At 44.7% G+C, this 27,582-nt stretch overlaps 1 protein-coding gene across 3 annotated transcripts in view; it reads left to right on the top strand.

The window, feature by feature from the left end:
- Positions 1-27,582, top strand: part of SYNPR (synaptoporin) — a 104,259-nt gene that overhangs the window by 54,836 nt on the left and 21,841 nt on the right. Inside the window, exons 1-2 of one of the 3 annotated variants that reach the window (XM_071550329.1) lie at positions 5,547-5,707; positions 20,042-20,166. In XM_071550329.1, the coding sequence (XP_071406430.1) occupies positions 5,684-5,707; positions 20,042-20,166 (149 nt within the window). In that variant the 5' untranslated portion in view covers positions 5,547-5,683. Of the gene's footprint in view, positions 1-5,546; positions 5,708-9,454; positions 9,506-20,041; positions 20,167-27,582 lie in introns of those variants that run through there. The other 2 variants (XM_071550328.1, XM_071550327.1) reach the window with 2 other exon arrangements.

Genomic DNA, 27,582 nt, shown 5'->3' with positions numbered 1-27,582 from the left:
AAGATCTAGACGTGAACAAGAACCTCTGAGGTCCCTCAGGTGTGCAGGGTACCTTCTCTTCCCAGTCTTTGCTGCTCCTCTGCAGCCTGGTAATGCTGGAATGTGTGCTGATGTGCCAGGGCTGTACAGACATCTCATGTCCCTGTTGTTCACATCCCAAGTGGTGCTTCCTTGTCTGCTGCCCTCCTTTCAAACATTTTTTTCTGTGTCTAGGCAACAGTAAGTTTTCTCTTATGCCATAAAAACTTGAATTACTTTGGAAATATGCAGCTGCTAAACTTAGAGGGTGAAACTTGATGAGCCAGCAGTGGCATTTTGGCTGCTTATGATTGTAGCTTGAAAGTGCTGCACAGCACGAAGGCAAGAGCTCTCAGGTTTGCTCTCAGCATTGAAAGCTCAGGATGGGATATTTTCTTGGAGCTTAAAAGTGTTCCTACTCTTCCTCTCTTATACCTTATGACGTAAAAGATTTATGTATGACAGATGATATTCTGGTTGTGATGTTGTGCAGGGAACTGAGTGTGAGGTGATGTTTTGCAGGTCTGGTGCCATCCCTGACACGTGCAATAAATGTGTTCTGCAGTGGCTCACCTGACCTCACAGCAGAGCATGTCTCGTATTTTATTTCTCTTTCTCTGTCATGGCAGAGGCATCACAGTTAAACTTCACACTTGTGTTAGTTTTAAAGACTGGAGATGCCCAGAGCTGAGACCAGGCAAAGGCCACCTCCAGGTATGCCTCTATGCCGTTTGCTCCCACTTGTCAACAGGAGTGTGCTGTGCTTTTGGCAGATGCAAATGCTCCAGATGGTACAGGGAAAAGTGCAAATGAAAGATTTGATTTCAGCCCTTCCTCACTTCAATAAAATCTTGTTCATCTCTCTTGTCTTTTTTTTTTTTAAAGGGGCTTTTAAAATTGCATCCCTTCTCTTTTCTTCTGCCTCTGAGCCTGTGACTTTCAGCTCATCCCTGTGTCACTGGAAGGGGTGCTGCTGGTTGTTGCAGTCTGCCATCCAATGTACATGCCTTCCAGCATGTTGTTCTGGTGCTAAGGTCATAGTCTGTAGAAACTGAATGTAATCCATTAATTAGGGTGTCCAGCTGTCTCTGTGGTGGGGCCAGTATTGGCAGGTTCAGGCCAGGTGGACAATGTAGAGAGCGATTCACAGAGTCTGGAAATGTACTGGGGGGTGCAAACTTTCAGTGTGTTCTGAAACAATTATTTCCTTGTGCTCTTCGTTCCCAGTGTAATTGCAGTAGGAGCAGCATGTGGCTCAAAGCAGCTGGTACTGTGCTTGGACTTTGTCTGCTGCTGTTGGACAGCATTCTCCTGAAAAGCCATGGTGGAAGGGCAGGAAGCTGAAAGGAGTCCACCCTGTGGGTAGTTACCCGGACCTAATTTTGGCTTGGAAGGATGAGGGAGAGGAGAGCTGTCATCTCCCTCATTAGCTCCATCTGGAATGGTATGTGTGCTTCTGGGTGTGTGCTGTGCTGATGTTCACACAGTGCCCGAGTCACCACCCTGCATTAGCTTATTCCAGCACATTTCCTTGTTACAAAATTAGATCCATTTTGCAAATTGCTGCTGCACTAGTAATTGAATTGAAGGGGTATTTTTATTGGGTTTTTTCCTTTCTTTCCCCCCCCCCCCCTTTTTCACTGGAGTAAATCAGGAATAAGTCAACAGAATCAAGCCCTTAGTGCTTTCAGCAACATGCTCATTTAAATTGGATGCAAGAGGGTGTCTGTGTTTACATTTGGCCTGCCAAGAATCTCTGTTTCAGAAACCGGCTTACATAATATGTCAAAATTGGTTTACTCATTAGCATTGCAAACTGCGTGAAACAAGCTGCAGATTGATAAACTCGCAGCAATATTTGCATCCGGAGCTGAGCGGCACCGGGGGAGGGGAGGTTCATTAGGAAACGTTCCATTTCCACAAGAAAAACAAATGGTTTCCAGTTATATATCTCAGACTTTGTTAATTTTCTGTCTTCCCAAATTTAAATAAAGATTGAGAGGGAAATGTGAAAATCTATGTTGGCAAACAGGCAGCCCATCTTAATATTTCCTGTGCTGGCGAGTTTTTTGCAACAGCAGCTCCAGGTTGGCTGATTCTCCTTTCCCGACTGGGACTGCAGCCCCTCTGCCAGGCTCCAGCCTGCTCACACACTGCTGCTGCCTTAATTGGTGCTTTCTCTGCAGCACAGGTGGGATGGAGGCTTTAATATTATTAATTAGCTCCTCCAAATGTGGAGTGGGCACAGATGTAGTAGCACGGTCCAGAGGGCCTGGGGTGGTGCTGCTGCTTCTGCCTTCATGTGGCCAGGGCGAAAGTGGGTGCGATGAAGCCTCGGGCAGAGCTGAGCACTGTGATGTGGAAAAGCTCTAGCTCAGGTCTTCCATGACTAGTCCAGTGAAACTTTATCACCATGCGCTGTGTGATTTTATAGGCATCTATAAATCTGCACACACACAGATGCAGGCATGACCATGCTCCTTTGAGAGTAAAGTAACAGAGCAATGAGAGGGTCTAAGTGTAACCAGTGCCTTTGGGCTTCTGCTGTGTGGGCTTTGGGTACCATGTGGTGGGCTGGGGATGGTGGGAAGAAACAGCAAATCATGGTGGGGAGCCAGATAGGCTGCCTATGGAAGCATTGCAATCACCATCTCTGAAAGTATTAAAAAAAATGTGTATGTGCTGCTTAGGGACATGGTTTAGTCATGCACTTGGCAGTGCTGCCTTGACAGTTGGACTTGGTGATCTCAGAGGTATTTTCTAACCTTAATGATTCCGTAATTCCATGCTGTCCTCCTGCAGATGCCTCCCCTGAGTCCTGCTGTACCCAGGGAGAAAGCGCTCCCCAGACTGCACTCTGGTTGCTGGTGTCACTGCTTCCCTTTTAGCTGCTCTGATACAGCACAGAGACATGGCATAGCAGCACTGGCATTGGCAGCAGCTCTTTCTGTGCTTGGTGATGCTGAGTGCCCCATCCACTACTTTCGATGAATTTTTGAAAAGGAATGTAATAAAGCTGGAGCAAGGACCAGCCTGCAGTGCAGCAGGGTCTGCCGCAGCTCAACAAGCGCTTTGCCCTGTCAGCAAACACCGACACATCCACTTTCAGCAGTGTTAGACCTCATCCACAGCATTCATAGTGTATCACTGATTTTGCAAAAAAAAGCAGGCTTTGATTTCTTATGCCATGGAGTCTGTGTTGCAGCTTTGTTTGAAGGAGGTGTGCAACAGGACAGGTCCTTGTCTGCTGGAACTCATCATGCTCTGTCTAAAGCTGCATCCTGCATCTGAACATCCCCCACAGGTGCCCAAGTGGGCATGTGGTTTAGAGGACTGAGAAATGGCAGCTCTCAGCTCTGCAATATTATTTTAATGTATGTTTTTTAAAAGTTTTCAGAAGACTTCAGTGAGTGTAAGTAACAGCAGTTGTTAGCTGTGGGAAGGAAAAATAAAATTATCTTGCTGGAAAATGGTATGAGAGGTGTTTGCGTTTCACTTACTGTCACACCTTGCAGCAAGAGGCTGGTCACCATGAGATACAGCGCATTTGAGTGCCAGCTGGAGAGCTGAATGCAATGAAGAAGGCCAGGAGCAGTGATATGTATCATCTGGGGAGTTGAGGCAGGCTGAGGATCCTCCTGCCATCCTCTGCCAACATGTGGGAGCAACCCAGGCACCCACAGGCTGGAGAAAAGTTCCCAGTGGTGTGCGAGAGCCAGCATCACCTCTTGTGTTGATGCAGTGGGTGGGAGGTTTTTGCGGTCCATGGTCATCTTTACCCATGTGCAGCATGAGCGTGACTGCAGAGTACAGCTCCTGCAGTGATGAGGCATCAAAGAGCTGCTCCCGGTGTAGGGGAAGGCAAATGCTGCCCAGCTCTGCAGACCAGAATCACTATGTAGTTTAATCTTCGTGGCTGGGACTCAGGCTGTGTGCAGGTAGCTGGTGAATGTTTTTATGTACGTTGAAACGCACCACACAGCAGAGCAGTGCTTCAGCCTGGAGAACTCTCTGAGCATCACAGTGCCTCCTCATTACAGCATCAGCCAGCATCAGGCTGTATCTGTTGGAAACACAGAGCCTCATCATCAGCAGTGACATCTGTCAGCCTGGCAGTGTGGCTCCTGTCTGTGGGAAAGGGACCTGAGCTCATAAGGGGCTGTCAGAGCCTCCTCTGCCTGGATTAGCAGATTAATTCAGCCTCCTTGATTTTGTCTTCAGGATTTTACCTGTGAATTTCAGCACTTCTTGTACAACATAAATCCCAAACCGCTGGGGGAAAGCAGTTGTACTCCAGTTTTGCTGCACAGAGAACGGTTGTCACCCTGCAGGTGTTTCTGTATACCAGCATGTAACTTCTGTCTCCAAATAAAAGGGAAAGTTTACCTTATGTCTCAGTCATTAAGTCTCATGTGTTTGAAAATACTTGATGCTGCATGTAGAAAAGAGGGCAAAACAACGATCAATAAACAGCACAGAGTGTGGTTTAATCTCAGTTACACGGAGTGGTGTTGGGACAACAGTAAGCACAGAGAGGACACAGAACACAGAGGGATCCGTGGATCTCTTACTGTGCTGATGTCCTGAATGCAGAGTGGAGACCACGAGCCTGACCTGAAACCCCTCTCATGAGGGGTCACTGCTGTGACAGTGTGAGATTTGGGTCTGTGTATAGCTGCTGGGGGCTACAAATGTGGCACCTTTCCCAAGGAAGTGGTTGTGCATTGGCCACTGATGTGTCCCGTTCACAAGCAGGTGCCTGTGTGTTGGAGGCAATGTGCTTATCCCCTGCTACCTCCTCCTTCCCCCAACACAAATGAGGCACAGCAAAAGTTTTGTGTGGGTTAATAGCTAAAAAACCTTCTTTTTTGGCGCAAGGGAACCCATGGGTTTTCCCATAGGTTTTCAGTGATACACAAAAAGGGGCAAAAGCTCTAATTTCAGGAGTACAATTTGAAGGTCTGGTCCAGTGCAAGCACAGGTGGAGCTCAGCACAAATGGAAGTAAGGGAGACCTAGAAGGTCTTTTCCCCTTTTGTTGCTGTAGCTGCTGGGCAGCTGCCTGAGGTGCAGTGAAAGGCATCTCAAAAGGTAATAGAGAGTCCAAACAGCCCCCAAGCCCCACCACAAAGCAGCACTTCTCCAGTGACAGTCTGTAAGTGGCAGTGTTTTGGAGGATCTTCAAGCTTAGTTCAACTTTAGCCCAGAATTGTGAACTGTCTTTTCTATGGAGCTTGCACAAGGACTAAAGTGATGCTGCATTAGCAGTGGATGGGAAGGGGCTGCATCTCCCAACCCATCCTGGTGGTAAAGGAATCAGCCCCACACTGAGGGGAAAGTATTCTCTTTCTCTACTTGGGCTGTATGCAGTCAGTGTCTAATAATATGAGCATTTTGCCATCCCTCTGCAAACAAGGCTGAGGCTGCTGCCTGATTGGTATATCATCTCACTTTCTCTCAGCATTGATTTTCTTGCTCTCCTTATTTGCTTCATAAAAAGCGAGGCAAGGAGCTGGTGCTCGCTTGCTCCCTCTCCCTCCCTCCCTCTCTCTTTCTCTCTCTCTCTCTCTCTCCTGTGAGAAGCTTTTTGGAGCCTTTATTTTTAGTATGAGACAAACCTTGCTTTATTTCAGGAGGCGCAAGTTGGATTATAAATCCTTTTGTAAATGTGTATGGTGATATTTGCTCCGGTAAGTTATATGCATCTCTGCTTATTTGTGTAACTGTACTGGCTGGGGGAGAAGTGGGGTTTTTCAGGAATCATGAAGCCCACAAAATTGTTTTTAGGCTTGGTTTCTTTGTAGTCTTGTGCTGAGCCAAACTGTTCCATGGTTTTTAGATACGTTGAAATATTTTCGATTTGTATTTGCTTTGCAGAGGGGCATGCCTGCTTTGAAAACTTGTTTTGTGCTTCATTTTACAGCAGAAATGTGGACAGTGACAATTAAGGGGAAAACGAATTCTGATTTACCATGTTCCTTCTGGCATTTTAAATCAAAGGTGCCTCCAAAATAATGCAGCAATTTTTGATACAAAAAAAAATCAGCAAGAGCTATTTAATATTGATCAAGCTGAAGTATGAAATCTGACTGCCTATTACCTTAGAAAGATCAATCTAAAGTATAACAGGTTGGCAGCAACATGCTCCTCATCAGAATTTGTTAATGAAATAAAGAAAATCTTTAATTAAGAAAACAGTTTTCAGAGTGTAACATCATTAATATAGGTCAATAGACTGTTGCTCTGACTTTCTGTGCTCTGCCTTTGCTTTGTACAGCTCAGCAGCCTCATTCCTCAGCCCTCTTGGCTAACTTAGAGACCTCTTTGTTACCTGTAAATAACAGCGAGGTGCAGTTATTTATCTCTCCCCATCACAGCTCCTGGTGAGCTTTCCAGGCAGCACAAGTCAGCGACTGGAATAGCAGGCTGACAAAAACAAGATGTATAGCTGTAATACTTTCAGACTACATAATACTTGAATTTGCACCATTGTATTGATTAATTTATTAGCACTTTAATTCTCTCATACTTGAATCACGTCCATGGTAGTCGATTGCTTTGGTGTTTCAGAAGTCTTTAAGAACTCCAGCTGTAGCACAAGCTGGAGCTGCTGTGAGAACATGCTTGAGTATGTATCTGCTCAGAAAATCAACAGATTAGACCCAGAATAATCCGCTGCTCTCATGATACCAGGGAATGCTAATAGCTATATGAAGTGTACTTTAATAAGATGTTAGAAGGCTGTAACTGAGTTTATTAAACCCACAGGAGAAGGTAAGGATGTTGTGTCTGCCAGCCTGAGCTAAACTCTACCGGAGAGAAATTTCAGATAGGCGGTAACTGCTTAGTCATTTTAAGATGTTTTTGGACTAATTTAATTGTTTGGAGTTTTTTTAATATAATAGTTGCACTTGCCTTCTCACCTGCCTAAAGAGCAGCTGGTGGGAATATTTGGTGGTGTGCCCCTCAGCATTGGGCTCATGAGCTCCTCTGGGTCTGTGCCCTGACTGGGCTGAGCTCGTGCTGGTGCACAGCCTCCCCATGGGGAGCCAGCTGGGCACAGAGCATTCCACAGGCGAGCCCATGCACTTGGTTCCTGACAAGGTAGTTCATAGGCACTCAATGCAGTGGCTTTCTGGTGTTTGCATGATTGCTGTTTCGTAAGGTCCATATATATTTAAACCAGCTGTGTAGCTTGAATGCATGTGCTTGGCAGAGTGTCAGAAAACATGGTACATAAACTGTGCTGTGTGCCACAGTGTTAGAGAACATGCTACAAAACAATAAGTGCCTTTTTCACAGTCGTTTAACTCCTCAGGTGTGGAGGGCATGAGTGTCTAAGCAGTGCATGTCTCACACTCTTTCTAAGCATATTCCTGCTTGCCTGAGGACAGCATTGAGCATTTCTAAGTTGGCTAAGCCCTTGTATCTGGCTCAGTGCAGCATCCTCCAGGTGGGCAGGGTGATGGTCAAAGAGCACGTTTGGGTAACCCTGGAGGGGATGGGGCCTGGGTAGTGTGAACTGAAGAGCACAATTCCTGCTTCTACCCCACAAAACCAAAGGCCTGGGGGGTATTGTGTCACATAGCTTGTCATAGCAGGGGTGCCAGACTGCCCTGAATTCAGGTTGTGGTTTATTTAGGAAGGCAGTTGATCTCATCCTAATAGCTTTGAAGCAGGAAAAGTGGCCTGGGATGGCTGGTTTGACTGCAAGCAGGGGCAAGTCTCACCCTTAGGTCCCTTAGGGTAGGTCATTGGCAGCCAAAGGACTGTGAGGCACAAAGTGGTTAAGTCTCTTGCTGCAAGACTTTCCCTTGGCTTTTGGCTGAGCACGGAATGATCCCTTCAGCCCTACATGCCATTTCTACAGGGTACAGCTGCAACAAACTCCGGGGGACAGGCAAGGTTGCCCTGCTCCTTGTGTTGTTCTTACAGAAGTCTTCAGTGTTCATGGTTTTCCACCTGTGGCCTTTTGCCCATCGTAGACTTATAATGTGCGGTGCTCCTTCATCTCCAGCTGCTGGGTGGTAGCAGAACCAGGGGCAGCTGCTCCCTGCCCAGTACCCTGAACCACCACTCGCCTCTCAGACCTTGGAGCAGCCTCCATCACCTCCCCAGGAGCATGATATCCACTCTCCAAGATGATTTCAGGCTGTTGTGCAAACCAGGGCTTGGTGAATCTGCAGGGACAGGTTCACAGCATTGTGCTTTGCAAGCCTCATGGCTGAAAACATGAGATTTGTGCCAGTGGGATGGAGGAGTCACTATGCCCTTCTAGCAGGTGCATCAGGGTTTGAAAGTGGTTTGACACACTAATTCAGGGGTGTCTCAATTCTGGGAGCTTCATTTCCTTTGAGACCTGTCTTCTTGGGTGCTCCTCTTAGCAGCTCAAACAGTTCCTAGAGGAATTCCTTAAACTCTTAAAGAAATTGATTTCTTAAATATCTGGCTCCTTCTGAATGCCAGATACTCTTTTTTTAGCCAAGTCCTTGGAAGACTTAAAGAGTATTTTCCTCACCTCTGTTAATCCTGTTCAGATCAATAGAAACTCTGCAGGGGAAGGGGTTTTGTGTTGATATTGGATAGCAGCTGCCTGTCACTGCTGGTGATTGCAGGTGGTATTTTATTCTTCATGTCACTCTTGATTAAGAGTTTCTGTAAAATTATATGACCATTTTTTCCAGGGAATATTTCCCTGTACCTAGGATGGCAGATGGCAATTTGACCTGGAGTTTGGTTTTTCCTGACTTGGCTTTTGGGCTCTCTTTCCCTGGACAAGCTGAGCACAAGTTATTTCAAACAGGAGCATGTCACACTCTAGTGAATTCAACACGTTTGTGTGTGGTGGGCTAGGGACTCAGCCGAGCTGATCTGAGCAGAGCTGGTGTCTCTGGGTCCTTCCTAAGCTTTGCCCATGCAGGCACCACTGCAGGATTCAGGCAAGCGGGAGGAGAGCCATGAGTTGGGGACAGGCAAGAGCCACGTCCCTGTTCAGCACATCCCCTTTCCTTCATCTAGAGCTGGCGTGGGCAGCCTGATGTGAGATGAAGAGAGGAAGCTGCTGACTGCCAGCACAGCACACGTGTGTCCGTGCACAGGAGGCAGGACTGCTGGAGAGCCCAGCAGAGATGTCGCTCCTCAGCAGTGCGTGTGGTGGCACAGTGCCAGCCCTGAAGAAGCTGGAAGGGCCCATTGGTGTGTCTGAGCTGCAGATGAGGTTGGGGACACACACCCCTGCCAGGCTTGCAGGGGCAGTGAGAGCAAAACTGTGGAGCTTGCTCAGCCTTTATTTAATTCAGTGTCCAGTGCGATGGAGGGTCTGACTCTGCCTGTCTGTAGTTTGCAGATGTGGCCAAAGGGCTGCTCAGAGCCCTTGAACCTGCAGTGAAATTCCTTGGTAAATGAGCTCCAGAGCCAGAGATGTGATGATACTGTGAAACTCTACAGCTGTCATGTACAACCTCTTATTTTGGAGGAAGAAAAAAAAGGTAGGGAAAGAAAAGAAAATGAAAAAGATGTACTAAGCCCTTTTGCAGAGGCAGAGGAAGAGACAGGTGAACAGCATGGGGCATCTGCAATGCTTGTGCCTTCCCTCTCCTCTCCAGACTGCCAGACAGGTGCCAGGGCTGTCTGTCCGTCTGTCCATGCAAAGCTGTCTGGGTGAAGGAGCTCTGCGCTACCTGAACGGCTGCACAGCAGCTCATCTGTCACCGAAATTCCCCGGCACCGTGGCAAAGCAAATATGCTGCAGCAGGCTGTAAAGCTGTAAACATATGGGCACTAACAACAGATTAAGTGAGTGATTTAGTCAAAGGGGCTTGGTAGATTACCATAAAATGTATCTTAATTAGAAAAGCAATCAAACTTGCACAGAGTCACTGAGGATGAAACATCCCTGTTGGCAACAGTGAGTGCTCTGTACCCCATGCCAGGGGATGAGGATGGTGATGGGATGTAGCTCATGTCCACTTTGGAGGGCTTGCTGGGGTTTGCCCAATCCACCTATGGGTAGAGGCTTCCCTCACGCTGAATTATTTGTACTTTGACTCATGAAACCATCCTGTGAGCTTCTCAGAATGAGACTGATGGTGGACTCAGATTCCTTTAACAGCATTAACAAACCAGAAACTGCTGAGGGTGAAAGAAGAGAGCATTTGCACATTTTCCTTAAAACCCTGTACATTACCCAAAGATATATTTGAGTGTTTGCAGTGTGTAGCACAGCTAGTCCCAGATAAAGGATTGGGGCTTCTAAGTGCTACCATAACACAAATAATTAATAAGTCTATCTCTCTCGCTGTGTCCTTATCTTTTCAGTGAGCATGGCCGTAATTAGCTTTCACCTGATTCTGAGTTTATAGCATGTTCAATTGCTTTTTCCATTCTGCTTGTGTTTTCTTTCCTTCCTTATTTTGGTGGTACTGGCTTTATTCCATAGGCCTGAATCTACTCAGATGTAAAGATTGCAACAGCCAAAAACATATTGATGAATTATTGCTTTTGCACAAGTGCCTGCTTTTTTTCCTGCTTTTTTGAAGTACATTGGAAAGAGGCACAGAAGATGTGCAGCAGCTGCTAACAGTTGAGAGAAAGGGAAGGATGACTGGTTGTCTTGGAATTATTAAGTATTTTGAACCATGAGAAAATGGAGAGTGTTCAGGTGGGATTTTTTGTAAAGGTTTTTCTTTTTGTATTTAGAAGCAGGTATGGGTGCAGATTTCAGGCGTGTGAAAGAAAAAGGAGGCAAGAGGTGTGGAGCAGCACAGTGAGGGGGAGAATGTAGAGGAAACAGGACAACTTGGGTTGTCCAGATGAAGTCCGTCCAGAGCTAGTGAGATAGAGAATATTTATTTCAGCTTAAGGACATTGTTATTAGCATTTCCTAAATATGTTTGTGTTTAGGTGTTGCTTTTTATGATTGAGTGTGGGAAGGAGAGCACTGCCATCTCTGGGGACAGTGTAAGAGGAGTGGTGAAAAAGAAGAGAGGGAGGTTTTAATTTTAAAAATGTTTCTTGCTCAAAATGTTCCCTGTGAATTCCCACAGCTCAGGAAAGCAAATGTTCATTTATAGCCCATCATCTTAATTATTAAAAAATAAATTATTTTTACCACGTGGGCTGATATTTAGCCAGGATCAAATTCTTATTCCATCCTTTTGCACAGAGGTGGTTGTTGAGGTCAAAGGCTGCTCCAGTGGAAATTTCCATCCAAAAGTTGGGTTGAGATGATGCAATGGGGCCCATGCTTGAGTCACACGTGCACAGGATTCCATGTAGATCTCAGATATGGAGGGTAAAAGGTGTCATGGTGAGGCTGGGTCTGGAGCAGGGAGGGAGTATCTGCGAAGGCCAGGCTGCGGAGGACCCCCCTAATGGACCACAGTGGCCAGGGCTGGGTGGTTCCCGGAGGGCTTTGCAGACACAGTGCGTAGGAAACCAGATGTGCTTTCCCAAGAGGAAAGCCTTGTTCCCAGTGTTCCTGCTTGTACAGGCATTGTGGAACTGAAAAAAAGGGAAAAATGGCCAGACACGAACTGAAAGAAAGCTGCTGGGTGTGTGAGAAGGGATTGGAGGCTCCAGTGCTTAGCAATTTGAAAGCACTTTCAAATCCTCAGGGGAAAAAAGCTGTTACACCAGAGTACTAATCCCATGGGCTTTATGGATTCCTTCTCAAGCTAAATAATTTTCACCCATTTCCTTAAATCTGTTGGAGAAAGGAGACAGAGCTGGCGCAGGCATGTGGGGCGTCGGGTGGAGAGGCAGCAGATGACACCAGAGAGCTACACGGCAGCCCAGGGAGCTGAGAGGAAGCTACTAATGGCCTCTGATGAGCACGGACGTGATAATAATGAGGTTAATGCCCTTTCATTCACCCAGAAACATCTTCAAGAACATATAATTCCTGCTAGTCAATGGGCAATCATTAGGTCATAAATAATACAGCGTGATTGAAGGACAGGAGCCTTTCCTGTAACAATCATTTTCTGTGGGTGCTGACCCGGGGAAGGTTTGTTTGCAGCCCCCACACTGTGCCACACTGTGGGCACCCAGCTGTCAGAGCATTTTCTGGTTAGAGAAGTGTTCCCTCCTCTCAGTTCTGCTGTGTGCATCTGTCACCAGCGCAGGAAAATTCTCTGGAGCCCAGGTCTACCAAGTAGTGCTGGGAAAGGAGCTGAAGTTAATGGAAAGACACAAAGTAAGTGAGAAAGCAGTTCCAGCAGCAATCAGACTGTGTTGCCAGGGGACTTGATCCACCCAGTGGTGCCTGGTGGTGATGGTGGCATAGCTGGGGATGGGGCTGGGCTCCCCAGCTGGGAGAGGTGCCTTGGTCCCAGCCCCAGCCCAGAGCAGACAGTATGTGCACTGTCTCCAACCCTGCTTTTGCAGGCTGGGTTTGTGCTCCCCTGCCATGCAGTGCTGCTATGGACAGGGTATAGTGTAGTCTTGGTTGTTGTTGGGCCCCTGTGGCTTTGTTGACCATCAGGGGCTTAGCAACATTAAGTTCACTGGCACTTTCTCTTCACAGAGTGCTTTCCATGTATGCATGTCACTCAGCAATAATGTAAATCCCTGTGATTATTAGAAGGAGTAAATCCTGCTTAGTAATAACTTGGATCATGCTCTGCGTGCATTTATGTTACATCGTGAGCCATTTTAAACCCATATCCTTTTAAACCCACCAAGCAAACAAGGAAATGAGCATCCATCCAAACTTTTTTTTGTTTTATAATTAAATGTTTACACTTGTTACACAATAAATCCCATATAATCACCCTGTAATGTCTGCACATAACCTGCATTTTCAGGAGGGAGCAGGAACAGAGTTACATTTATGTATTAACCTGACTGCTGGCTTGTTGCACATTACTAAAATAAGAATGCACTTGACCTGTTAGAAAACCTCTCCTTTACCTCACCATGGTTTTCCTTGATTTTGCCTACAGTGGTTACATGGGGTTGATGCCTGTAATGGTTTGACAATGGTGCGACAATGCCAGAGTAGCTCGTGAGATGATGTGGGCACATGGGGGCACAGCTGGCATGGGCTAGAGGAAGGGGAAGGGGGCACAGCCTGGGTGTGGCTGCTCTCCTAGACTCTGGGCATTTGTGATGCTCTGGGCACTTATCACAATGTGGATCCTCATAGAGAACACGATGGTTGTCAGTTTTTGCTGACAATCTAGGACTGGAAAAGCTCTCAGGCCCAAAAAGGAGCACATGTCTCTACAGCAGTGACATATGTCACAGCGTGAGTCATTCAGGGATTATATGTACAAATCTAAACATGTCTGTCCAACTTGTGCTCCCACATCCTTAAAAGAAGGGGACACAAAGTGGGAGTTGCAGAGAGGAAGAGTCGTAACTTCAGGCTGTTCTACAGCCAGAGGGGAAAAGGGCTGTAGGCTGTGATATAACCCAAATGAGCCCATGAGCACCCAGTAATTACCCCAGGTACTCCTAAGCCTGTCTGCAACACATATCGGTGTCTCTCATTTCATGGAAGACTTGTTGCCAATCTGTCGATCTTCTTGTGCAGAAAGCAATTTATACAATTAATTAAAATAACCCTCAGGTCCTTGTAAATGTTTACCTTGAATCTTTGACTAATGATTAGAGGGGTTGGGAGAGCTCAGCACTCTGCCCTGCTTGTGTAAGCACCTTTGTCCTCTGACAACTTTTCATTTCACTGAGTCCGAGAAGAGATGCTCCAAATGTGTCTGTTTTCTGGCTGTTAACTCTTCCATGCATGCTGCCAACCTTAGTATTACCTTTCAGCTGTGTGACTGACCCATTAAATACTGGATGAAACACATCTCATCAGCTTGCATTACATTTTGAACTTAATAAATAGGAAAGGCATTACACAGATTCTGTCTGGCCATCTGGAGGAACAATGTTCTTTACCCCAACAAATGGCTGTCTAATTCTCTCATATACAGTTGGGTTTTATTCTATTAAAATATAATGAGGAAAGACTACCATACCATTATGTGGTGGAGCTAAATGGGATTTTTAGAATAATCAATGGAAGATGAATAAAAAAGATAAAGGTTTTCTTCAAAGAAAAAGAGAGAAAACTGTCTCCTTGGGATTAAAGTATTGTGGGACCAAATTATTATAACATGATCTTTACTCACTAAAAATACTCCATTTTCATTTCTATAAATCTTTCCATTAAAAATCAAATTAAGTATTTTTTTAAATTTTAAAAATGCTAAGCATTAAATGAAATGCTATGCTTTAAACAGAGGACGCTGTGGGGTTTCTGCCCGCCGTGGGGTCTGGTCTTTCTGTCCAGCTGGCAGAACCAACCTCTGCTCTCTGCAAGTACCCTAAAATGCCGGAGGTTTACTGATGCAAATGCCCAAGTGAAGACCCCAAAGCCATGTGGGAAGTTGTAAGGCAGGTTGGTCTCCCCCAGGAGGGCGGCAGTGGAATGTGTGTTTGGGCTTTTCCCTCCACACAGACCAGGTCTGGACAGGCACAGAAGTGTTCTTAGCAATGCTGCTGTTTATTTGTAAGAGGGAACACTAAATCCCAGCAATTAGTGAGCTATTGCTTTAGGGTTTATTTCTCAGCAGGAGCAGAAAATATTTCAGCTTTTTCCCTATATAACTGTTGGAGGAAAATGACTCCTGCTAGTCATCGCCTCCCCCCAGCACTGCGTCGGCTGCGATGCCATCCACCTCCAATTCATCAACCAGTCAAGTTGATATAATTAGGAATCCCAAAGTCAATAATCTGATAATCTCCAGTGCACAAAGGCTTCTATGTAGGAGAAGTGATTCCAGGAAGTCTGCAGCTCAGATCCATGCAGGAAAAATGCCAGGTTTTAAAAAAGAAACAGGCAGAGACCCGGAGGAGAGAGTGCTTCCTAATCCTTCACTGGTGACATATTTTGGGCCATCAGCTCTGCAGTAAATGTTTCCCGTACAGTCATTTAGTGCCTTCAAACCTTCCCTTTACAGCCTTAATAATAATGTTCAATTACTGGTCTGCCCTATAAATAAATAATCTCAGTTTAACAAGACGCTGCTGGGTGAGCGATGCCGGCGGCAGGGGAATGTCTCCAGAGCCCTCAGAGCGACGCGCTCCCTCCCCACTCCGTGCATGCCCTTGGCCACGGTGAGCAACAGAAAGTGTGAAGCATTAGAACATTTGGCAAAGGTTTTGCAGTCTCTTTATTATGGCAATATGGAGAAAGGGAAGTCTTACATCCAGAAATGATGCCAGAAAAATAGGTCTTTTTTAAAACACTGTGAACATGTAAAATGACTAATAATAGAGTAGGTGTTTTGAATATTTCAGGTTGCTCTTTAAAAGTGTCAGGAGTTCCCCTCAGTTTTCCAATGTTAGGGCAGGAATAGGGGCCTGGGTAGGATCTCTCTGGGAAAGCATCCAGCAGGTTCATTCCCATTTTCCTCCCTCAGCTGGAAGGGAAAGCATTAGAGACAAACCCACATAGTGAACTATGTCCCTCACAGCCTGTTTTTGGCCACCACAGCTCCAGGCAAGACTGACAGTTTCTTTTTAAGATCTTGCCGTCCTGGAGGACTCACCAAGGAGCCTTCAGGCAGAGCAAGGTTCTCTGCTTTACAGTGGGATAGATTTGGGGCACATCCTCAGCATGGCTCCATCTCATCTGCCAGCAAGCTGCCAAAGGTTGCTGCACAGGGCAGATGTGCTCCCGGAAAAAGCAACTGGTTTATATAGACGTTTCATCAATTTTAAATGACAGTGTTATCTTCCTACCAGGATGTTTTAGCTGTAACGTGCCTTTTAACTTGCCTTATCAGGAGTCATTCTGCCTTCTCCTGGTGCGCAGAGTGAGCCTGTTGTTCAGCAGGCATTGAGGGGAATTGTCAGAAAGCCAAACATGGAGAAGTGATGGGAAGTGATCCTATTTTTCCCTTCTACAGTGGGATGAGTGATGTCCAGAGCTGCGTGCTGAGATGCTACCAACTGTCTAATGCACTGCTGGGACATCAGTTCCCTCAGGGCATTGTGCGCCCTGAGTCCCTGCCACTGGGGACAGCTGGGTCAGGAAATGAGGGACCAGCCTTGAGTAACATCACATGAATACTGAATTAGAGGATCCATTGCCATTGTGTTGAAGCCTGGCATTGGAAGAAGTGAGCTGATCCCATAAATTATCTGATGAACCTTTCCCTGGCCTGCTCTGGTGCAAGAAGCATGTGCTCTGCAGGGTATTATATTGCTATTTTTTTCTCAAAGTGCTAAGAAGCCAACTGAACTTTAAAGTCTGTTCATCTGATTTGACAGGGAAGGTTGTTTATTGTTGTGCAGTATCATTAAAAATGTGATTGTTAAGTTAGACTATAAGATTTACCTGAATTCCTTAAAAAAATATACCAATAGTCCTGGCCAAAGTTGGAAGTCACAGAGGGAATATCACTGTAATTCATTGCCTTACCACAGATGTGTCTGAGACCAGGAGGAAGAAGGAAGATCTTCCAGCCAGGCTGGGCTGGACACTGGAGATGTGCATTGCTCTGGTCTGTGCCAGGGAGCACAAATAACGTCCTTTCCTCTCCCTCTCTTCAGTCTATGGCTGCATTATGTGGGTTGGTAACTGCATTGATAGCACACATCGAACTTGCGGGATGCTTGCGTGTCTTGTTATCCCACATGGAATGTGGACCATTGGTCCAGGCTGGGAACAGTCATTTTGTATTTCTCTATGAGGTTCCAGGCACATGTGAAGCACCAGCCTCCCCATTGCATCAAAGTGGAAAGGCAATACGTGCAGCTGCAGGAGGGATGGGGCGCACAGGGGATGGCAGGGTTTGCTCTGCTCCCACGCAGGCCAGCAGGAGTATCCTGGCACAGCCATGGCAATGAGGATTTGTTGCCTCAGGGCCACCATGTTTCTCCCACTACTTCTCCAGGGAAGCCAGGCACAGGACTGGCCATCCAGGCTGAGCCTTGGGAGGCAGAGCCACGTGATAACCAGAGGTAACTGCATGCTGGGGAGATTTATCTCATGCGAAGGGGAGAAGCAGTGTGCATGCACACTGCTGATAGGAGTGGTGCTGAGTGTGGATTTATAGGCAAGAGTAAATAGGAACATAGGGGAACACTTTGCCTTTCTCCATAAACTTTTCAATTTCAGAGAGGCCAGGTTCAATAAAATTATCTCGCAGATGGAGGTTTTATTGAATCTGGCCCATAAAGCTCCCATTATGGGGTTTACAACTGCCATTTACACAAACCTTGCTATAATAAAATACAGTGGTGTTTACAGCATCCCTGAAACTGCCACAGAATTACTGTGTGCACAAAAAACAGCAAGTAAATCTTGGCTTATTTCAGTGGGCAATCCTCTGTCAACATAAAGCAGTACAACTTGGGGTGGCAAGGAAAAAGGGAAAATGCAGAAACAGGAGGAGAAGGAGAATTACACTGCTGTTTGGCCAAGATACCCTGGGGAAATACTATTGCTCAACAGCCCTCACTCTGTTCTCCCTTGCTGCAAAAGGTAAATATGCTTGCAAAAGGTGCTTCATGGCCTGAGCATGCTGCTGTGGGGACTGGCTGAGCATTACCGGCAGCTGGGAGATCCCATACATCAGGAGCATCTGATCAAGCCATGGCAAAGAGCAAACTTTGGTTGGCTGAGGCATTGCTGAAATTTGATATAAAAGTCTCCAGCTGGGTCCTTTTTTTCTTTCCCATTTGCCCTGTGGGTGCTGTCTGGGTGCCTGGAGCAGAGTGTGTGCTGAGCAAGGGTGAAAGCTGGTGGTTGTGCCTGGAGGGTTTGCTGATCAAGTGAAGGCATCTGAAAAGCTTCTGATTAAGAGCAGAACTTGGAGCTAATGGGTGAGTAGAGGCTAGATCTGAACTATCTGAGGGACCAAGACTCCAGATGCCTGAGTCTGCTGTCAGAGTTGCTCTCAATAGGAGAGAAGGAAAACTGGGAACTCTGGAGGAGATACTTTCTGGGAAGGAATAACCTGAGCTGTGTTTTGGGGCATGGCTCTGTGCCATTGGTGATAAAACATGATGACACCTGTTATGCTGATTTCCAACGCATGATTAGAGATGCATTTCCACTGCATCTCTTTCCTCTGCTTCTCCCCTTACTGAGAAGTGATGGCTCTTCCTTTATGGCAGGTCGGTCTCAACTCTCAGGTTTTCACTTCCTCCTTTATATATCACTGCTAATCTTTGTGCCTCTCTATGTACCTGCAAAACATTTGCATTTGCAACTCTGTTAATTAGGCCAGAAAGCAGGTCAGCTTTCTCTCCTGTTCTCCTTAACATATTGTTTTGTTAAATTACTTCACAAATTAACCTGAGGTAATTAATGCTGATTTTCAGTGCTGTGCTAGATGTAGGGGCAGAAACTTCTTATGTGTACAGAAAAAGCATCTCATTTAGGTGAAGAAACACTGAGTGATAGTGCAAATACTTATTCCATAGCACACACTTAACAAGTCAATTCATAGTAGAGTTCAGCTTTCTTTTTTTCAGTGAGCTCAATAAAAAGAATTGATTCAGTCAAAGTTTATATCAACTTTCCTCTTCATTGGGTACCTAAATACCTTTGCAAATCTATCCTCCACATGTGAAATGCCCTGATCACACTGGAAGTGAGTAGCAGAGTGGGAAAGTGTATTGTTCTCCTGTTACTCCCCGTGCTCCATCATGCTCAGCACATCACGCTGCTGCAGCTGGGGTGGGGGGATCTCCCTGCCCCAGTGCTCGAGAGTCACCCCCATAATCTGACAGCCTCTGGGGAAAAATGCACATGCAAAACTGCTGCAGCAGCTGAAGCTTGGGGCTTTACTCATGCTGTAAATGGGAAGAACTAAGATTAGTTGTGTGTTTTGCAAAGACCTGTGCAGCAAGAATAGATCTATTTTTTCCATTTATTATGTTTTTCAGTCCTTTATTTTGCCATTACATCTACTTGCTGCGTAATTTTTCAGTGTCTAAACCTATGGTTTCTTTCCCAGATATGTGCACTAGTTTTTTTTCCTCAGAGTTGCTGATGTTTAGCTTATTTAATTTTGACTGGGATTGGGCATTTGCTTGTCATTTCCCATAGCTGCCCCTCTGTAGATCTCATAGTAACTCTGTTAAAGCTGACAGAGTTAGTTCAGAGATGTAGTGTTGTAATCAACAAAATCTAGCTTGTCTTTTAATTTAAATTACAACTACCTAAATGAACTGTGCCCACTTCTGCTCAGAGCCTTCCAAGGAAGCTTATGACAATGATGTGTTAAGACAGTTATGGCCACCTCCAATTTCTCTGTTTGAACTCTTGATATAAATGCTGATGTGTCTCTGGCCCGCACGCTCCCTCCTTCCCTTTTTTCCTCCTGGAGCATTAAGATGTGATACAGGTTTACATCAGAACCACCCCAGCTCTTTGTTCCTTTCCAGTTTGCCTGATTTTAATCCTAAGTCTGGAAATTTTTTGTGCTTTGCTGTCAGTTTACTGTACTTCTACATCCATCTTGAATTATGGCAATGATTTAGTACAAATAATTTTAAAAATTGGTTTTTTGCTAGGTCATACATCCACTGGAAGAGGGGTAACACAATTCTGTGGTTTGAGGGGCGGCCACGTCTTAGTCTACTGCTGCTACTCCTGGTTGCTCCTTGAAAATACTTCTGCCAGTGTTTTGTTTGGGTTAAGACTGAATCATTACACTTAGTCAATATTCATCCTTCTCATCCAATCTCTCATGTCAGTGGGATGATTTTAATAGCTGCCTGGGTTGTGAATCCCAAATTGGGTTCAAAGCAAGAGGGGAGGGCTGAGATGCTTGACATGGACAAATGGCGATGCTTCTGCCTGTATGGCAACAGATCTTCACGTTTCATGACTCTTTGCATCTGCTTTTGGGAAGGCTGCAGGAGTAATTTGTGACAATGCTTTGAATGCAGGGAGTGATGGATAACCTGACCCAAAGGGGCTGGTGCTGCAGCAAGAGCTACTGCATGTCATGGTTGCCGTAATGAAATAAAATTAAAATGTTGTTTGTTTTTGACAGCTTTTTGCAATCTTTGCATTTGCAACATGCGGTGGGTACTCTGGAGAGCTGCGCCTCAGTGTGGACTGTGCAAACAAGTCAGAGAGTGACCTCAGCATTGACATAGCCTTTGCCTACCCCTTCAGGTAACCCTGGCTGGCTCGCGGCGGTGCGTTGGCAGGGAGGCACTCGGGGGCTGGGGCGAAACCCAGCTGCAGTGGGTTTCCCATCATCTGTACCATCTTTTGATTAAACATCAGTCTGGGGTCTGGAATTTTTCTCACTGTGTTGTTTAGGCTCTGGGTGTGCAGGAGAAATGAATTTGGCTAGACCCGGTGTGGATGGGGCTGTGGGACCCTGTGGGAAGTGGGCACTCAGCAAAGGAGAAGAGAGCATGCAGAGCCCTGTGAAGGCCAGGACAGCTCAGGGAGTGGAGAATGGCAGACGAGGGAAAACAAAATGGCACATCAGCCCAAGGGAAAAAAATGGGGATAAAATATCCATTATCTGTAGTGTAGCCATTAACTAATCTGGAAATGAAGGAGGATTCCCATCCACTGGAGTAGCAAGGATCTGAAATAGCTACTCAGGGGAAGAGGAACCAAAACACAAAACCAATTTGAACCATAATTTTGAAATGTTTGTGAAAATTTGACTAATTACCTGTCTGCATCTCTTGGTGCCCAAGTGCTTTCAACCTAGTGATTTAAGAAAACAGTTTTTATGTTAAGTACATTTGAAAGCTGTAGTGCATTTATATATATATATAATATTCGTGTTGCTTAAGATTGTGCTTCAAAAGAACATCGACAGTCTTCTGTTTTAAGAGATGTCAAGTCCACTGTAGAAACTGTTCAGTTCTGTATAAGTGATTTCTTCAAGGAATTGAGTTGATTAAGAAAAGAATGCATAATCCAATCTCAAGTCGAGTACACTATGACTCTAAAATTATTATGCTTCCTTGGGAAATCACATGCTGTTTTTCTTATGATTGCTCTGCACAGACCAGAGTTTAAAGCATCTATTTCTTTAACATGTTCTAAAATATAGCAAATTCCAAACAGTGGGAATGTTGTTCTTGTTTGACACATATTTATAACTCAAAAAAGTCACATTTTCTGGTATTACAAATGTTTATTTTTTGTCTTGAACTTGTCTACATTTTCTTTCATTTCTGCTTGGTATGCACAAGAGAGATCCTGAAAATTAAGTTATGTGAATTTGTAATTTGATTCTCTTCTGAGTAGGTCATTTCTCCAGCATTCATTACAAATACACCCTACAGTGAAGAGCTTTTATTTTGCATATGTTAAAAGCTAATAAAAGGGAGAAAAGTAGCCATCAAGTATCTCCTAGTATTTTACCTGGCAGGTTGACCATCACTTCTAGAAGGAAGTGGCTGGATCTGCAATTTCCCACAGTCTTGCTTATTAAAAAACTAGAATAATTGATAGGTAATTGTTACATTCCAGCATGTTGCAAAGATGATGCAAAATAGGGCTTATTTGCAGGAGGGATCCAGCTGGGGCTGTAGCTGGCCCTTGAACTCAGCAGGCACAGATGGGGTGTATGGCATGTACAGTGGGGTGGTTGGCTACATGGTATAAATACACCTGAAATGTGCAGGTGAGAAGGGAGATGACATTTAGCCAGCTGCTGTTTTGGGAGAAGCATAAAGGTACTCAGGTTTTATGTAATTTGGGGGTTTGTATGCAAACCTGAGGCATGTGCAAAAAGTGTCCAAAGATGTGCAGATGTGCCCTGCAGATGTGCAGGGGAGCAAATGTGTGCCTGGAAAATCTGGCCCAGTGCTACCTGTGGAACTTGGTGTCATCTTGCTGTTTTATCTAAATATTCCTGTGGCTTCCTCCTGTATTTGCTCTTTTCTGCTTTTCTCCAATGCTCCTTCCTGAAAATGGAGAGGGGATGCTTTAAAGTACAAAAATTAATTGGGAAAGTTAATGTCTTGTTTTGGAACAGTGAATACCCTTAGAAAGAGCAGACACATTGTAAGTTCAGGCTCCCTCATCAAAACTGTGCTCCTGAGGCTCATATCCCTGTATGGGCACGCAGGCTTTGTGTAGACAGAATGAGTTTCCCACCAGTTGTCTTGCATTCAAGTGCCTTCAGAGTCCTGGTGATTGGCTGTCGGCTGGGGGAGGTGTAGGTGGAAGGAGAGATGCTGCTGAGCATCTGACACCCTGCTGCTGTTGTGGCTGTCAGCAGTGACACCGAATCAAGTTGAATACCTGAGCTCTGTTTTTTATGAGCTGCTCCTTCCAGCATGACTTGAAATGAAGAAAGCCATGCAGCCGTGCTACCAGCTGCTTTCGTGCCTGTTGCTGTGGGTTTGAGGCTTTGTTTTCTTCTCCTAGAAGATGAACTGCTAGACCTCGGTGAGTAGATGACAAGAGCTTTAAGAAAGTAAACAAAGTGGTAAGGCTCAACAGGACAGCTTGGAAAAGCAAGAAGATTTGGATGTTTTGTAGATGAGACTGAAAGAGTATGAAAATGTTCCCAGTAAAGAATGGGGGAGGGAGTTTTCCAGACTGAATGGAGGGGCACTACACTTGTGACCATGTGCTACTGGGGCCCAGCACCTGAGATAAAGAAAAGGAGGATGCAGGAGGGCAAAACCAGTTCTAGTGGGGTCTAGGGATGCGTGATTAAAACATACCAAAAGTCTAGGCAACTTCAAACCAGTGATTCATGTAGCCCCAGGCCAGTCTTGAATGTACAGAAGAAGCATCGCACTCCACAGCAGGCAGCTCCAGATGCTCCTGAAACAAAGGAGCATCTTCATACCCTCTTACTGAGATTTTTCAAAGCTCCAGCCTACAAATTGCAAAAGTCTCCAGCAAGCAATATAAATGAATTCAAGAGAAATAATTAGTACTATTAGAAAGTTTTGAAGGGTACCTTAAAAAAATGAGAAAAAAATTAGAATTAGTTTAAGGTTATGGCAATATGATATTTGTGCTTGACTCCTGTGCTGTCTTACTGTTGTTATAACTCTGACAGCATGCAATTGTGGAGCACCTAAAAGAGAACCCAAAGAAACCCCCAGTACAAGGTAATTGCTTCTCATTTCTTCCAGAATCACTTTCTCAGTTTAATTTTGGACCTGGATTAGTTCATGCTTTGAAAAGGAAGAAGTGAGGAGAAACACATAATCGCACTAATCATTATAGAAGACATCAGGGTAATCTGGTGAAGTGGTGATTGCTGTGGAAAAGCCCATGGGGGGGTACCTTTGCAGGGCAGGAGTGAGGGGAGGCTGAGCCATTCCCTTCTGAGGGGTACCCTGTGCCAGAGCTCCTGCTCTGGGTTCGTGCTCCTGGAGTGCAGTAACTACAAAAGAGTCTCTCCAATTACACTGCTGAGTAATAGACCCCAAATCTGGCTCCACCATCTCTCCTGAAATAGGAGACAAAGTGATGCTTTTCCATCCACAGCTAAACCAATTCATTTAAGCTTCCGGCAACCCACACCCATGACCCTGTAGTCACCCCATAATGTGGAATTAAACCTGTAGTCCAAACCCTAATACCCTCCTCCAGCAGTATCTCCTGGAGCTCTGCCACACTTTTCTGTGAATCCTGCCAGACTCTTCCATGCCCAAGCTGATACTCATAAGGATGTTTCAAATTATTCACCTGAAGTTTTCTCTCATTTCTGCCTGTTTCCAGTGTTATCACAAAGGATTACTTCCCTTGCATTTATTTCAAAGCACAAATCAGCCATTTTTCTGGGTATCTGTATAGACATTTCAGAAGTTTTACAAGTTCACATATGGCAAAAACTTCTCTGCTCTCACGTTAGCAGTTTTCCTCAGCATTAGGATCTGTGTTTGGTACAGTATCTATTGCAAATTTGGCACACATTAGGATGTTTGTCAGCTTGACCCTCATGCCAGTAGTGATTCTTTGAGGGGCAGGAGGGGAGGAATTGCAATTATTTGTTACTCTTGCAGTCCATCACCCTCTCAGATTACATTTGTCACTCATCCAAGAACCCTGAAGCAATATTTTTTTTTTCTGTAATAAGAGTCCTGGTAAAGGTCCTATTTGTTTATTATTTTCTTTGATCTCAGCAACATTTTTTCTTGTACTTTGCTGTTTCTTGGTGGTGTTTTGATAGTAAGTGATGGAATAGTACACCTACTCTGCATATATTTCTCACTGGTATTCATTGTTTTAAGTAAGGTGCTTTTTCACTAGTCCTCCTAAAAGCTAAATTTTTGGTTACTTGGCTTACTGAGGCTGTACTGAAGAGTTTTTGTTCCATAATTATTCGTGTCACAAACATAATGTTTTACTTGTAACTGGCAGAATTGCAGTGAAAGGTTTTGGCTCTGTCAGCTAGATTTAAGTGAACCTCTGCATAACAGAATTGCTGTCATGGTGATGTCCTATGAGAGGTATTCTCTGCTGCTTTGTGGTCCTGTCCTCACCAGGGGAGGAATGCTGTGCCCAGGTCCTGCCTGTGGGTGATGCTGAATGGCTCAGGTGAGTCGCCAGAGCAGAATTGTTGTGCTGAATGGGTCCACAGGGCAGTGGAAAGGGAGAACCATCTCAATGCAATCCCATAACTGTGCTGTCTGTCAAGTCTTGAGGCAGGTCCTGGACTAAAATCTCTTTGCCTTTAGCTTTTGGAGGTGCTTTAGCCCACCCAACATACACGGTGTATCCCCAAGTTAAATACTGTATGGGAATTCCTTTGGAGTATCTCACCTTTTCTTGTGCCATTCATCCAACAAACTTCTTGGAAAATACTGGCCTGGAGGATGACATGATTGAATTTTAAACAGTTTCACCTAAGACAATGGTTAAGTGTGTGCATAGCTGTTGGGGACACTGAGCCACAGTTACTGGCAGGACAGAATGGGATTGCCTGATGGTGCTAACGTGAGAGCCTGATGAAAATACATCTGAGCATCTTTGTATCATAGCAGTGAGCAAAACAAATGCTTTCCATTTTATTCTAAATCACTTATTAGTGTCTTTTCAGTGTGCTACTAAATCTGTCTCTTGAAGTGATTCTTGCTTCTGAAGGAAAAGGAAATTGTGTTTTATGGGAGCTTTTCATTCACTTTAAGCATCTCATTTGAATAAAGACATTCCCATTGAGCACTCTTTAAAGTGTTCACTTCATCTGCATGCAGTGGGTCGACTAGTCTTCCATTTGAAATATGACAGCCAGATTTAAATTGCCTACTTAGAAGTTACAAATTATAATTAAGGAGAAATTCGGTATTATTTATCTAAATTTTTGAGCTTTGCATCTATCTCTCTTAGGAAAAGGCCTCTGTTGATGTTCGCACATATCTGTTCCAAAACGTACTAGCCTTCTATTTTTTTGTCATTCATTTGTAGTAAATCTTGCATCAGAATTCAGTGATAAAAATTTTGGCCAAAGGATTATAGATCTCTGTTATGGCTGGGAGATCAGGATAAGTAGATAGTCTTTAAATTAAGTAGTTGCCTGCATTGCTGACTTGGAGGCAACTATAGCAGGCTCTCTTCCCAGGCATCTTGGGACGGTGAGAGATGTGAAGGAATAAAGTCATTGAGGCAACTAAACTCCTTAAGGTTTGTGTTTTATTTTGGATGTGTTCATCTCACAGAAGATGCCTCTTCCACGGAAGCAAATCGTGGCCTCATAAACCTTCTGTGGGGAGATGGAAGCAAAAGCAAGCCAGCAGGAGTTGCACTGGCTTCAGGTGTGCTCTGTGCGAAAATGCAGATGCCTCCTTTTCCAGGCAGATTTAGCAGAGCTCCCAGAAAGGTGAGAGGGACACGACCCATTCCAGCTTAACAGAGGGAGAAATCTCCATTGTGGAACTTGGACAAGACTTGGTGCATTTGAGAGGTTGTCCTTTTGCACAGGCAGGAGTTTCAGGGATGATGAGACAGAGAGTTCTGTAGCAAAGAGCACAAGCTGTGTGGTGACAATGGTTCCTTCTCAATCGGCAATAGGTTGGTCCATGAAAACTGCTTCAATTTAGACCCTTTTCTTGCCAAACTATGGCAGTTATGGGGTTAACAGCTGAACTGCAAAGGAAAAGTTTTCAGTAATACATCAGTGAAGCTGGAGATTTTCACCAATACCCTGATTATACAAACTGGCTCTGTTGATGGGCTCTGAGGGCTCAGTCATGGCTTTAATTATCTTTCACAAGTTTCATCTGGAGTTTCATCAGATTCCCTGATCTCAGCAGTGCTTATAATACCTGATTTTGGCCTCTTAAAAAATAATTTGCTTGACCAGGACTTCTGGGTTTTAACTACTGTTAGTGGAAACTGTAAATTATGCTGATGAGGAACTTAATATTGCTTCCTGCTGAGCAAAATTTCGGAAATCATTCAGGACACAGATATCTCTAATCGTAACACCTTCATGAAATAATCTTAAGATTTCATGTGACCTGATGATGCAAGCTGAAGCATTAAGATGTATTTTTAACAAGGAAATAGATATGGTTTTTTTCCTCAGTTGTGATTTGTACCTTCTAGTAATTTACAGGACTGGCCAGAAAATTGCAGCTCAATTTTTTCAAAGTCTTTTTTTTCCCAATGGAAACTTGGTAAAAAAATTTTTATTCCATTGTGTTGTGAACACAAGAACTTTCTGAGCTATTTAAAGGATGGCCCCAGTACTTCCCTGGCAGTGAAGGCATCAAGACCTTGGTCAAATCTCTTTGCTGAAACGAGTTCCAAATCCAATCTGAGCATTCTGATCAATGAGCCATTGGCTTAGAGCTGTTTGCTCTTACATTATCTCCTGGGCTGGGGAAAAGGTGATCCAGGTCTTCAGAATAAATGCCTTTCTTTTCAGCTTTAAATGAACATAGTTTAGGAAAGAATATTTCACATTTTTGTAACCAGTTCTCGTTATTAGAAAGTGAATGCCATAGTTCAGCCCTGATATGATTTTTGCTTGCTTGTGCATGGCTACAGACTACTAAAGTAATTAAAAACTGCAAATCAGTGTTCTCCAATGTCTTCAAGACTCTGAGGATACTTCAAACCAATAGAACAGCAGAATGGAAGAAAATGTGCTTTTTTACTTGGACAGCTGTGGTCTGTGATAGCAGCTGTCCATGAGCACAATGTACAATTTAATTCCTGTTATTAGAGTTTGATGAAATCCTTGCTGGTTTGATTAAAACAGATAAAAATAAGGATGACCATGATTTTTCTGGTTTTGAGTGCCTCTTCATGACCCCAATTACAGTATTCAAACCCACTTTGTAGAAGTCTTCAAGATTGGGAACTTGGCCAAAGAATGGTCATTACTGCCAGTTTGCACTTTCATTTGAACTGTGGGTAAATGCAAGTACCCTTTTCCCACAAGTGAGGGATTGGGAGATTCTTCCAGTCACTTGACCCTTTGTTCCTGAGATCTTCAGAAAACCACTACAAATCTGATAGTCACATCTTCAGCTTCTCTTTGAGGCTGACCCCTGTGCATGTGATCCTCAGCACAAGTGATGCACTGTCATTGAAGGAAGGCATCATCCACTACCCCCACAATTTGATATCTGGTCTGAATGGCTTTGC

Source organism: Pithys albifrons, chromosome 3, assembly GCF_047495875.1.
Source record: "Pithys albifrons albifrons isolate INPA30051 chromosome 3, PitAlb_v1, whole genome shotgun sequence".
NCBI lineage: Eukaryota > Metazoa > Chordata > Aves > Passeriformes > Thamnophilidae > Pithys > Pithys albifrons.
This window is presented reverse-complemented; position numbering and strand designations above follow the sequence as displayed.